Here is a 14517-nt window from a genome sequence, read left to right as displayed (position 1 = left end):
TCAATTTATTCAATATTACCAATTAAAATTAGTAGCTTCCTATTCAACTTCAACATACCAGTTCTATTGTAAGCAACTTACCTGTAAAACAAACGGGGCATTTAAAAGTACCTCCCATCCCTTCAAAGCTGTGTTCAATCAGGTGACACAGTAGCTTTGCTGGCGAGTCAAACATCTGGTTACACAGTTTGCACTCATGATTGATGCCTTCCTCTGCAAAGTTCAGACAATATAACAGTTAGTTAAAGAAAATCACAAGGTGGAGGTGGGGATATACAATGATACTCTTTGAAATGCATATGTGAAAACCAACAATTTTAAGCAGGTACCGAATATCATCATGGTAGTTGTCAATAAAAAGCACAGGCATTGTTAAAAACCATTTCAGTTCTGATCTAATACTGCAAACTATAACATTTGTACATTTGCTCTAAGGCTGTTTTAAGATGCATTTATGACCTCAATCATCAGCATTTTTATTGTTACAATATTTAAAATGCATTTTGCATCTGCAAGAGGTCTGAAGATTTAAGCAGCACTAAAACATTGAAAATTCAAATCAACATTGGTCTGACCTTAAACCATGACTGTCATTCTTTTTTTGCAAAAATCATGGATTTGGGATACTTCTGGCAGCTGAAGATGAGCATTTGGAGCTGACAGATTTATTACTCCTATCAGATTTGATGACAGCAGATTAGGATCCTGCTGAGTCTTGGTAACAGCCTGTCACCAAATCAGGATTAGTTGCACTGACCACAGATGTTTTTGATTGGATAAACCCAACACCTTCCCTACTGCGCTTTTACTGAGGCTAAAGCTAAATGTACCAATTTTATAGTACCCAAGTGTTAACATTTGCTTTCTTTAACAGTGAGGCAAAACTCACAGGCTACAACGAATCCTAACATTATCAGTCAATTAGAGGTGGGTTGGGCAATTACATTTTTGACAATTTGGCAATTGTGCTCAAACAATAAACTCGTCGGAAAGTAATGAATTAAATACAAACTTGAGGAGGAAACTATAATAGGAAATATATCTGAAATAAATCTGAAATCCTTCTTCGCCTGGTGAGATAGGATATAATTTCACAGGCTCCCTGAAGGCTCCTAGGAGGTATGGGTACTGATAAATGCCAGACAGGTATGTCAGGATGGCTCCCTGACACAATCCTGTTGTTTGGGAAGTTCTGCAACAGTGGGAAAGTTACTGATTTGGCACACTGCCAAACAGAGGTAGCTGGTGAACACAGACAATTAAAAACCAATTAAGGGCTTCTTCCTGGGGTCACCGTCATTTAGCTGGTGGTGGAACTGTTCCTCAGCAATGTGGGAAGACTGTAAGCTTCAAGAGAGCAGCCACCCTTGGGTTTTGGGTTAGTGCAGATGGAGCCGGATGCTCATGGCCTAAGGAGGAGAGTGCCAGTGGCAGAGATCATTCCCGTGGCCCCAGTGATGTCTCTGGAAAGGTTTCCCTCTACTTGCCAGGTGCTTTCTTCTCAGCCCCAACAAATTCTTCTCAACCCCTGCTAGGACACCGCAAAACAGAGCAAACCTCCATACTTTCCTTCCTGCCTCAACAGCAGCAGCATGAAGGATTATACGAAGAGGGAGTCAACGAGTAGTGCCCACAGGCTATGTGTTCTTTTAATTTATTCATGGAACTTGAGCCTCACTAGCTGTGCCAGCATCAAATGCCCACACTCTAGTTGGCCTTGAGGTGGTGGGGGTAAGCTGCCTTCTTGAAGTCATTTGTTGCAGGTATACACAGAGGTATCTAGATATTTGGAGAGTGTGAGTATGTGCAGGGCCTCTATCTAACATTATAATGTGCATCCCTGTGTTTTTTAAAAAATTTGTTTACTAGGTGCTCGCAACGTTGATTGGGCCAGTATCTGCTGCACATCTTAACTGTTCCTGGGCTGAGCAGCATGCTGCGAAATTTCAGAGGGCAGTTAAGTGTCAACCACATTGTTATTGTCTGGAGTCACATGTCGGTCAGACCAGGTTGAAACGGCAGATCTCTTTCTCTAAAGGACCTTAGTGAGCCAGAAGGGTTTGTACAACAACCAATTACAGTTTTATGGTCACCATAACTGAGACAGGTTTTCCTTTGCAGATTCTGTTAAATAAATTTAAATCCAACCAGCTGACCTGGTGGAATTGAATCCAAATCCCAAACATGATAGCTATATGATGGCCATAATAGAATATGGAAAGGCATCTACATCTTTTGGCATGGGCAGGTGTATGTGCTACTTCACCTCAATTGTGCTGCAAAGTCGGATCCAGGGAGCTTTAGTGCTAGAACTAGCTTAAGTGATGATCTAGAATAGGAGTTCTCAATTGAGGCCTCCCTCTTGTGTTATAAAGGTTATATGCAAACCCTACAACATAGTAGCTTTTCTGTAAGAAATAAATAGTACAAATAAAAATACATTTATTCTTTTTGTTTTTACTTATCTTAAAGTCTTTGGCTGGTGCTTAGCAACAATTCTCATTGCTCAGAAATATATAACCCTAGGATCAAATACCCCTGCAAAAATGCATTTTGTGGCACAATGGTGGTATCCTCACCCCTGGCATGGAGGCCTGAGTTCAAGTCTCCACGTGCTCCAGAGGTATGTAATAACATCTCTGAACAGGTTGATTGGAAAAATAGGTTAACTAAAAAAAACTTTAACGATTAAAGATGCATTTTTAGAAAGTCTTCAATGACACACTTTTGACACAGTAGATCGCGTTCGTGCCCCTGAGCTCTGGATCTAAGTTACAATCCATGACTCGGTGACCAAGGAAGGTGCATTCTTAATACGGCCAAAAGGGTTGGGTATCAACTTCCAAATCCTTCCAACATATAGAGCAGGCGAAACTCCTTGTCTACCATATCATGGAATGAAACTGAAACTTTTACTAGCACTATCCACAGATCCATGCCACAACTTACATGAAAACATGTATTACACCACTACAACACAGACTCTGAGAGCGTGGCTGGCTCAGTTGGATGGACAGTCCAAACTGGTGCCAAAAATATGGTTCAATTCCATTCCTGGATTTGGGATCTGCCTTGCTGTCCTATGTTTGGTGGAGATCATTGCGTTGGGGGCAGATCTGCCTCTGATAGAGAGTTCAGTCATAAAGCAGCATTTCGTAACCTTATCATTTTTACTGCTCAAATACATTAAATTCTCTATTCTGTCTACAACCAAGTTCCTCTTGATACCTGACTGTCATCATGAAGGGCAAACAGATCTGGAAAGCTAATAAAATGATTGACACCCTCAAAACTAGTACTTTTATCATCCTCCAATGTTGCTGACTGGGCTCTGTCTGGTTATTAGCATTGAACATTTTTACATAGTTAAAGCATTTGCATAGAAACAGAGCAGGCCACTCCACCTTTTGAGTCCACTCGGCCATACACCATGGCCCTTGCTGATCATGGAACTCGGTAGCTGTTCCTGTTTTCCCCTCCATTTGATCCCTTTAGCCTCTAGTGCTATATCCAATTCCTCCTTGAAATCAGACAATGCTTTGGTCTTGACTGCTTCACACATCAAAATCATTTAAGAATGTAAGGACCCTAAGTATTGAGAAGAATTCACTCAGAGAAATGTAACTATTTCTTCTGAATTGTTAGCAGTTGATGTTTTACAAGTTGTAATTTTTTTCTAAAACTCTTTAGATCATGTCCCATTAGAATGCATGTTATTCAAAAAAAGGAGGGTTAGAAAGCAGGAAGCTACAAGCCAGTTAGTTTAACATCTAACATTGCGAAAATGCTAGAATTTATTACTAAAAAAAGTTATAGCAGCGCAATCAGATGACCTTAAGTAATCAGACCAGTGACATGGTTTTCATATTTAACAATTTATTGGAGATTTTTGAGGAAGTGGCATGTGCTGTGGATAAAATAGAACTGGTGGGTGCATTATACTTGAGAGTTGTAGTTGGCATCTGATAAAGTGAAACATCAAACATTAATATGGAAAATAAAACCTCGTGGCATAGAAAGAACATTGGTTGGCTAACAGGAAGTAGTGAATGGGCATAACTGGGTCTTCTTGAGATGGCAAGGTGTAGTGAATGGTTCTTGACAACAGCTGGTGTTGGGGCCTCAATTGTTCACAATTTGTACAAACGACTTGGATGAAGGGACCAAAATGGATTTCCAACTTTGCTGACTTTACAAACTGAGGTAGCAACCTAAGTTGTGAAGAGGACACAAGGACATTACACAAAGATATGGCCAGGTTAAGTGACCAGGCAAAGATTTTGCAAATTAATAATAATGTGGGAACGTACGGTATTGCCCATTTTGGCAGGAAGAATAAAAAAATTCTAATTGGTGATATATTGCAGAAGTCTGAAATGAAGAGGCATCTGATGGCCCAAATACAAGAATCGCAACAATCTATGATGCAAGTACAGCAAGAAAGAATGTTATCTTTTACTGTCAGGGGAATTCAATTCAATCCAATCCAATTCAAATACAAAAGGAGAGGACTGGGTCAGCCTCACAGCACCAGGAACCTGGGTTTGATTCCAGCTTTGGGTGACAGTCTGTTTGGAGTTTGCACTTTCTCCCTGTGTCAGCATGGGTTTCCACCAGGTGCTCCAGTTTCCTCCCATAGTCCAATCATATGTAGGTTAGGTGGATTGAACCACAGGGATGTACAGCACAGAAACAAACCCGTTTGAGCAACTCGTCCATGTTGACCAGATATCCTCAAATAATCCAATCCTATTTGCCAGGATTTGGCCCATATCCCTTTCAACCCTTCCTATCAATATATCCACCCGGATGACTTTTAAATGTTGTAATTGTACCAGCCTCTTCCACTTCCTCTGGCAATGGAATGCTAAACTGCCGTGCTAAATTTTCTGCAGCGTCCAGAGATGTGTCAGCAAGGTGGGTTAGCTATGGGAAATGTTGTGTTACTGGGACAGGATACAGGGGGGGCTCTTTGCAGGGTCTGGGCAGACTCAATGGTCGGAATAGCCTCCATTCGCACTGCAGGGATTCTATGGTTTTAGGTTATGTTTCAGTTATACAGGACCCTGGTCACTCTGTTTAAGGGAGGATGTAAATGAATTTGAAGAAATTCAGAAAAAAAATTACTTGACTAATACTTGGAATGAGAAGGTTATCTTATGAGGAAAAGTTTTAAAGACCCAGGCTTGGATCCACAGGAATTTAGAACAGTTAAGAGGCGATTTGATTGAAATATATAAGATGTTCTGACAATGTGGATGTGGAGAGAATGCTTCCTCTTAAGAGCAATGGTCCCTTTATTATCTTCTGTGTCCATCATACTAATTGCATCCAGTGGTGTGCATGGAACCTCAGAATGCCTGCACAGCTTGGAGGGAACAATGCTTGTAGGAGAATTAGAACTAAGGGCCCCTGTGTAAAAATCAGGGACTGCCCATTTAAAATAGAGAGGAGGTGATTTTATTTCTCTCAGAGGGTCATGAATCTGTGGAAATCCTCGCGAAAAGGAGAAGGACACTGAGCCCTTGAATATTTTTAAGGCAGAGATTTGATTGATTCTTGTTAAGCGAGGCAGTGAAAGATTATCAGGGATAGGCAGGAATGTGGACTTGAAGTTATAATTAGATCAGCAGTGATTTTATTATAGAATAGGCTCAGTGGGCTGAATGGCCCGTTCCTGATTTATGTTCTTAAATCATAAGTACACCTTCTCTGGGTATTTTTGGCAGACTCCCTGAAACCATCGTGCAGCCCTGCAGGGGTCCATGGACCACCAGAGGGAGTTACTGATCAACAGTACATGAACAAAAAGTACACTTCTTTTGTACCAACTTAAGGAACTACCATCTCCCAGTCAAAGCTGTTAGCAAAGTTTAAAAGTAGTGAAGAGAAAACTATGTATATCAAAATGGAGATTAGGCGCTACTCAGAATTAGTTCAGTCATGACAAGCAACTACATGGAAAGGGGCCCAAACCTATATAATTCTAAAAAAGATCTGGGTTTCAAGTCTGAATCCAACACTTCAAGTTACCACATCCCAGTGCTTAACACACTTAGAAATGTAAACCCCTGAGACAACAAAGTTTACCCATATATCTGCGCAATAAGTCAAGAGCAGATCACTACATTTAATGTAATTAGGCAGCTAAAACACACAGCATTCTGTCAACACAGTAGATGCTTTCTAAAAGCTTGACTGAAAAATACAAATAAGCAGAAGTTAAAAGGAGATGCACTCCTTTAACTTACTAATGTATGCAAGATGCACATTTCTCTGGCTCACTGTATTTCTGCATTAGCCATGCAATAATACAGAAAATAAATATTTGCGTTTTCATTGTTAATTTAACATACAAAGTGTACTTAAGGGAGTTCATCGTGTTGGCATTGAATTAAAACTATAAAAGCTTTAATCCCCTTTTGTGTATAAAGTTACAGCTGGAGCTTAAAATCTTTCAGAATACACAGATTTAAAACAAAGGTAATTATTTATTGTCCTTCTAAACATTAAATGGAGTGGAATAAGCAATCTGCTGACTTCTCACTCATGGCAGTTATGATCTACTATTGCACTCCTTAGAAACTGTCACCACAGATGAATGCACGAGTATAAATATTGTCTAGAATCCCCTTAGGGATCAATGTCTGCTACAGTTCATGTTGTTTACATTTCAAAGCTGCTATAGCTCTGTGAACAATAATTATTGATTAATTGATTAAAAAGACAATTGCATCCTCTTTTTCAACATTTTAACAAATGCTAATGAATTTTGAACGCAGATCAGTCTGTTCAAAACAAGGGTACCAGCTACATCAGTGGCTAAAAGTCATAAATTACTGTGCAGTTTAAAAAAAATCTAAGCAAATATGAGTTCGCAGCAGGGAACTAATAATGCGCCTCCAGCTGTTCCAGTTAACCTGCAAATGTGGCCATCTGCACCTCAGGAGAGAAAGAAGAAAGAAAGATGGTGCCAGGGAGAAAGGAGAAGAAGGAGGAAATACCGCCAGCACAGGCAGAACCTGCACCCAGAGCAGCAGGGGTGACCTTGCTACTTATGACCAGGCAGACACAAAGTACTGGCTAAAAAGACGAATAGTACACTTAATATATGCGAACAGCTTTCGAATAGTCATATTTCTATTGTGGTCTTCGCAGTTTTAATGAGAAAGTCGACTTCCTTTTTAATATTCATGCTCTCATTGCATGGTACCTGTTTATTGATGTGGTACAGTGCATACACAAATCACACAGCAATAAACACTCAAGGTGGTTCTCAAGTATCTTAAATGTCTTAAATTAAAACCACATTTGACCCAGGACTTTTGGATTATTATAATTAACGGCATTTTCTGATGAAAGATCATTGAGTATGAAATGTTAATTTTGTTTCTCTCTCCACAGTTGCTGTCTGACCTAGTGAGCACATACAGCATTTGGTTTAAGATTCCAACATGCATGATATGTGCTATTAATCAAAAGCACACTATCTGTTGGTTGCCTTCTGTCTACATACTTAATTTCATCAGAAAATTATCTTTATATAGCATCTGTATCATTGTGGCATATCCTAAGTCACTTCAAAAGAGGGTCATGCAACAGATTTTAACATCCTGTGAATCAGAGTATTTGTTCTCATGGCCAAAGCATGAACAATCAGGGAGGTTTTGAGGAGTGTCTTAAAAGATTAAAAAAAGGCAAGAAGCAGACAGGTATTAGAAGCATATTCCAGAGCTGAGGGCCAAGATACCTGAAGGTCTAGACACATTTGGAACACTGGTTTATAGCAAGTTGTTCAAAATGCCTGAAGTACAAGTACACAGAAAGCTCAGAAGGTTGTGGGGCTAAAAGAGGTTACAGAGATTGGGATGGGTAAGATCATGAAGGGATTTAAAAACAAACATGAAAAATTCGAGCGCACAGACATGGTATGTGAATATGCTATGGTGCATTTTAGGAAACAGACAGTAGGCTTAAATGATCAAAAATTTAGGGAGGGTAGGATATGGCAGACTGGCCAGGAGTGTTTGGGGTGATTTAAATTTAGAGATAACAAGGCGTGGGTGTGGTTTTCAGCTCAAGTGATCTGGGGTGAGGGGTCAAAGTTATGTCGTATGAAACAGGTAAGAGTAAGCAGTCTTATCAACGATGAAGTTCAATGTTCGGAAGTTCATCTCAGGGTCAAATTTGGCACCAAGATTGCTAGCAGTCTGATTCGCCACAGATAGTTGAAAGTGGAAGGGATTTTCTGGTGTTAAAATGTTCTTCAGTTATCAAAGAACTGAGAGGTATAGATTTCAGTTATTCACAAACTGAACCAGCATGGGCACAGACTTATTTCAAAATTACTCAATATGGTGACCACAACATTTGTTGGGGAAAACTCACTTTAATATTGAACATCATGTGCCACTGTATCTATCGTATTTAAATTTATATCTATTTATTACACTTATATCTGAATGAGCAAGTTGAATTAAAGCTTAAAGTTGGATAGCTTTTTTTCTGGAAAGATAGTATTCTAACATATTTAAATATTGAACCACATCAGTTTGTACATTTTTACTGATTTCTTTGTACTTAATATTTTTCCAGATTTTATTACCTTATGTTTACTTTTTCTAAAACTAGCTTTTTCGCTACGAAAACAAATTAACTGAGAATCTATTTAAAGACAACATGATATGTGAAAAATAAAGAGGAGACAAGGGAAAGGAAAAAAGAAACTGAGGAATGGATATAAAACAGCAACTGAATGATTATTAAAGGTTGTTACTCTTCTCCTAATGCACTATGATGCTACAGGATGCATAATGGTGTATTTATCACTTCACAATTACAGGTAATTCTTGAAGAAAATTTGCACCTCATCATAACAGAATTTCTTTTAGACAAATCTTTGTGGGGAAAGATTCTAATTTATAAGTTTAAACAATTCATAAACAATTGAGTTTGTCTTTATACTTCTGTATTTGCATACACTAAATTATTTAATTCAGCAGCAACAATGACAGATTAGAAAAGAAGCAATATCACTGTTGTGGTGGGAAGAGAAAATCACAATTTAATTCTCAATATTCTGATAGGTTGAAGAAATGTTCCCCATTTTCAACAATTTAACCCACCTTACTACCTCAATGTGATACCACATTTTAAAATAAGATATTTGACAGGAATTGGTTTCCATTTTTGCAAGAATTGATTTCTCTTTTAAACTGCACAACGATAGTATAATTTTAAAATAGGGATGAGCGATAGATTAAAAAAAATTAAAATTCTGGATTAATGTTGTCTTGGGGAATGTGATCAAAGTATTATTCCACAGATTACTTACTGATTATTCTATTTAAACTCTGAGGTTTAAAACACGTAAAATAATTTTAAAATGGATTCAACAGATATTTGGCAATTATTTTGATTAAATAAATACTGTGCTTCAAAATAATCTATGGCAAGATGTGACAGCTTGCATTCGTAGAAATTTATCTTAAACACAATGGACCATAATGTGCTATGGAAATTAATCTAATCTGCTGCTAGGTTTGGCCTTAAAAGTTTAGGTTTCAAGCAGACCAAGCAACTATCTCACATTAACAATGAGACTGAAGGATCATGAAAATAATAGAGCAAGGTTTGAGAAGTAAGCTAAGTAAAACCAGTGGAATCCAATGTCAAATCAGGATTAATAAGGCAGGAAAGACCAAATGTTTGGAGACAGAGAAAAAGTAAAAAGGAATTAAAATGTTAACTTCTGCATTTCTTTAACACCTCAACTATAAATTAAAACTTGAGGAATGGGATTATACAACTGATCCAGTGCTCAGAAGATGACAGAAATTAACCCTTATCAAACTCAGATTGAAATAGACAAGACTGAAGTTTCTATAGGGAATTTTTTTCATATCTATCATGCGGCTACTGCAACTTCAATCCACTTAATGCAATTTAATGGTGACTTATTACTATATGGCAGAACAGTTAAGTAGAATACTAAACAGCAAGCTCCAGAGATGTTAACTGTACAATACTGCCAGATAATTTGAAGTAACATTGTTATGTTATTTAAAAATTATATCAATTTGGTTTTGACGCATTTACCTGCTGAGCAGTACTGGACAAAAGTTGATCCCTAACAAAAGGAAAAACAGCTATTTGATGGTCTAAATGTCTCTTTTCCTTTGATGTCTATGTCTACATCTACAACACTGCCAAACTTTGTTACTGCATCAGCTTGTCTGCTGCTCAAACTCTTATCCACATCCTGTTATCTTTAGCCTGGACTATTCCAATGCATTCCTGGTCAGTCTTTCATTCTATCCTTCCTAAACTTGACACCATCCAAAGGCCTCGAGTCTTTGCCCCTACTTGCACAAAAAGCCATTCAATGTTCACTGTTGTGCTCAATCTATATTGGTTCCTAGTTAAACAATGCCTTGATGTTAAAATTCTCTTCCTTGTTTTCAAATCTTTCCATGGTTTTGTCTTTCGCTAGACGCTTAATTTCTTCCAACTACAGGACACTCTGAAATTGCTGAGCTCATTTTATTCTGCTCTCTTGAGCACCCCAGATTTCAATTGATATACTATTAGTAGTTGTTTTTTCAGATATCTCAGCCCTGTGCTCTGCAATTGCTCACTGTGAGCTGGACACTGTCAGTCTGGATCTGTCCTAATAAGGGAGCTGTCAGCTCCCTAGACATCACAAATGTCAGTTTGTAACATTTAGCCCGGACCTGATAGACTGAGGAAATCACACCCACTTTGTGGGGACAGACCTGGAGGTCCTGGTTTTTGAGGCAGTGCAGAGTTGGGACTTACTGATTGCCCAAAACCAGCAGTGAAGGTAACAACACTAGCCAAGCTCAACCTGGTCCAAGTTTACTACAGGGGTTAAAGCAATCTCAGCCATCAGGTGATCAGTGACCTTCTCCACCCGTCAACATAAGTACTATATCTTCTTGGATACTTCATATAGTATTCTTCTGCTACTATGACCACCTCCAACCAAGGCTCTGTGCTCTACCACTGTCAACAACGCCTGAAACACCTTCCCTTACTCACTGCCACCCAACTGTACACTCCCAACACAACTAACCCTGAAAGCCCTCTGTGCTGTCCTAGTCACTCAACTGGACACTTCCCCATCTGCACCAAAAGCAACAAATTATCACCCACCTTCATCTCTCGTAATACCTATCTCATGGTCATTACAGGAGGAAAACACATCACATGGATGCACAAAGAGTCTAGATGGGTGATGGGCTCTGACATTCAGCTCATCACCCCTTAAGACCAGCAGACCCTGACTCTCTGACTGCTCTGGGTGGCAAACTGACTGTTTCCTCGCCTGTGGTCTGGTACCATTCTTAAAGATCTATGCGGTACCTGTCTAATCATTCCTAAAGGATGTGTAAATAATTATCCTGTCTTACCACCATTTAAAAAATGCTTCTTTAGTGTAATTTTGTGGGAGTGTATTACAGCATTGTTGCTTCCCACAGGGACGATAGCTTAGCGGGGAAGTTCATATGGCGAAAGGGATGCAGGAGGAGGGCTGTTGCTGCCTTGGAGGCTGCTCTTAGCTTTCTGTCCCAGCAGCCCCTGAGTGAATGCTATCCCCCTTGACTTTACTGAGACCTGCTGACAACCATGATAAACTTCCTTCTTTCATGCACACGCTCCACCACATGACAAGACAGAACTAATAGGAGCCTCTGGTTAAAGTGAAATACCACAAAATGTCAATGCAAGGCAGGGTTGCTGTAAGTGTTCAAGTAAACTCAGAGGGAATATTTTGACACCAAGCAAAGAACCTGAGTTGCAGCCTGGTCCAGTTCAGGAGCTTGGTGCATGTCCCTGAGCACACACTGCTTTTGCCACAGCATCACAATGAGAGTTGTTGGTGCAACAATGAAACACAGAAGCTTCCTGTACATAGATCAGAGATACACTATGAAGGTTCTTCGAGGCTGGCACATGTCAGATGGCAGAGTCTGTGGATTTGGGCTGTGTGTGCTCACAGAGCAGACATTGAGATGTTGGTGCCCTCTGTGCAACACCAAGGTCCTTCGAAGCAAGCACAGTCCCTACTCAGTTTTCCAGGTCTAGTTTTCTTGATGTCTAGCCTGTTTGGCTAGTTTGGTAGAAAGCTAAATGTTAGTGAGCAAGTTTTTCCATCAACGGGGCTTTCAACAGGTAACAATCCCTTCAATAGACAACTAGCTACTGCCTAGCCAGAAACACATCATATCGCTTGTGAAAAACATAAAAGAGATGTGGCCCTATGACTCTGAGGTGGAATCCTCTAGCACTTCTTGCTTGATTGTGCCACAAATCGTGTCATAGTCAACATCGCTCAGAACCCAGTCCAAAGAATTTTCGACTCCTAGCACAGAAAATTCACTTCAGCACAGTCCAAATATTAGTGGTAAATGCTGTAACCAAGTTTGGATTCCTAGAAAGGAAATTTAGAAACAGTACATCTGTAAGCAAATGGTTCTGACAGTATAGGAACGGTGGTCAAGCAAATCTATTCTTCAGGTAGACTGATGTACTTTTGACAGCACTTTCCAATCTTCAATGATAATTCCTAATATACACAGAAAGCTTCATTACAACATAAAATCTGTTTCCAACCTCAAAGCAAGGTTCAGCTTGGGAATACACTGAGTAGCATGAGCATAATGTTACAACACACAGGACACTTGGCTGCTGCTGTAATACCCCCTTCCCCAAAATAGGGACAGTTATTTAATATCTGCTTAAAGACAAACTGAAGTTCTAAGTTACTAGCCATGGTTCAGGGATGGTACACTTGCCTCTGGGTCAGAAGGTTGTGGGTTCAATCTCCCTTCTTGAACTTCAGCTTATCATTACTCTGAGAATGACTGGGAGCAATTCACTGGATCTACACAAACTTAAAATATGTTCACATGGGCTAAATTGAGGAACACAGTCTTTAATAATGATTGTAGAGGACAAAGGCAAAACTAGATAACTCTTATATATGACAGAAATGGTAAAAGATGTCAATGTGGTGGTGTTTCCAAGAAAGTTTTCAATCATAAATTCACACAGGGCGTACAATATTCTTCAATATTCTAAGTGTTGCACGCATTAATTTTTGGTTTGGGGTGTTTATGCGGGATGGCTGTCCAGCCAGAAGGCTATTGGAAATCAGACTTAATGGGAACTGCAGATGCTGGAGAATCCGAGATAACAAAGTGTGGAGCTGAATGAACACAGCAGGCCAAGCAGTATCTTTAGACTGAGTGTGATGGCAAGAGAGGCACAGTTGAGGATTTCAGCAACTGATGAGCTCAAACACAGCAGAGACAGATGATGTTAGAGTCATAGTCAACCGGCTTTGTAATGAGAGGAAATTAGGTAGGAAACCATGCTTAGGTTGAAGTAGCATACCATGGTCACAAAAAAGCCAAGCCAAACTTCAGACATGGTAAAAGAGGTAGAGTGTTTAGCTTTTGTCTGACTAACATGTAACTGGAGGAAACTGTCTCTTCCATGACTCAATACCAAACCAACAGTTGAACAACACAGAGGCAGCATAATGTCCTGTAGAATCTTTCCTCAAGAGATCCAACGGCTAGTCACTATTTCTATAATAAATAGATTGTCCATAGTAAATGTAAATGATGGGTCTTTTAGATCAAAGATAATGGGAACTGCAGATGCTGGAGAATTCCAAGATAATAAAATGTGAGGCTGGATGAACACAGCGGGCCAAGCAGCATCTCAGGAGCACAAAAGCTGACGTTTCGGGCCTAGACCCTTCATCAGAGAGGGTGATGAAGGGTCTAGGCCCGAAATGTCAGCTTTTGTGCTCCTGAGATGCTGCTTGGCCTGCTGTGTTCATCCAGCCTCACATTTTAGTATCTTGGTCTTTTAGATCAAATTGTCTACTCTTGTTCTATGTTTCTGACAGTCATGTTTTTACAAGCAAGAAAAATGTTAATCCCTTCAGATGGACATATTTTCCAAAAAGACTTGCCTTTCGTAATTCCGAAAACACATTGAGCAACATGTATTTATATTTGCAATAAATGGAATTCAACAAAGTAATTTTCCTTTACTCAAAATCTTAATAAACTAAGATAAAAATATAAGTTTTTGCAAGAACACTAAGCCACGCCACAGCTATTTACAAGCCAAACAGCAGAATTAAACAGACTTTGCCCATTATCAATGTGCCTATATTGTTCTAATGGCCAAATTTGTTAATAAATGAAGCAGGCAATTTTTTAAATTCAGGAAGCAAGGACCACAGGAACCTGTAATGTGATTTGTTTTTTTAATCCAATCCATTTTGCATTTAATAATTTTGTTCTCCTGCACCCTCTGTCCCACCTCCTCCCCACCAACACATCCAGTAATCACAGCCGTACAATTCTCAGCTAGGGAGGCAAACCACCAGCTGGCAAAACCCTGTCAACAGCGGGCTAAGGTGACTCTTCTACTCCATTGTTTGCTCCAATACACAACTGACATTAGGAACTTAAA

At 39.5% G+C, this 14517-nt stretch overlaps 1 protein-coding gene across 7 annotated transcripts in view; it reads right to left on the bottom strand.

The window, feature by feature from the left end:
• znf423 (zinc finger protein 423) overlaps window positions 1-14517 on the bottom strand; it is a 333392-nt gene that overhangs the window by 42306 nt on the left and 276569 nt on the right. For all 7 annotated transcript variants that reach the window (XM_059651673.1, XM_048546745.2, XM_048546746.2 and 4 more), the window contains one exon: window positions 82-213. In XM_059651673.1, coding sequence (XP_059507656.1) covers window positions 82-213 — 132 coding nt within the window. The remainder of the gene's footprint in view (window positions 1-81; window positions 214-14517) is intronic.

The sequence above is a fragment of the Stegostoma tigrinum genome, chromosome 16, assembly GCF_030684315.1.
Source record: "Stegostoma tigrinum isolate sSteTig4 chromosome 16, sSteTig4.hap1, whole genome shotgun sequence".
NCBI classification, from domain to species: Eukaryota; Metazoa; Chordata; class Chondrichthyes; order Orectolobiformes; family Stegostomatidae; genus Stegostoma; species Stegostoma tigrinum.
This window is presented reverse-complemented; position numbering and strand designations above follow the sequence as displayed.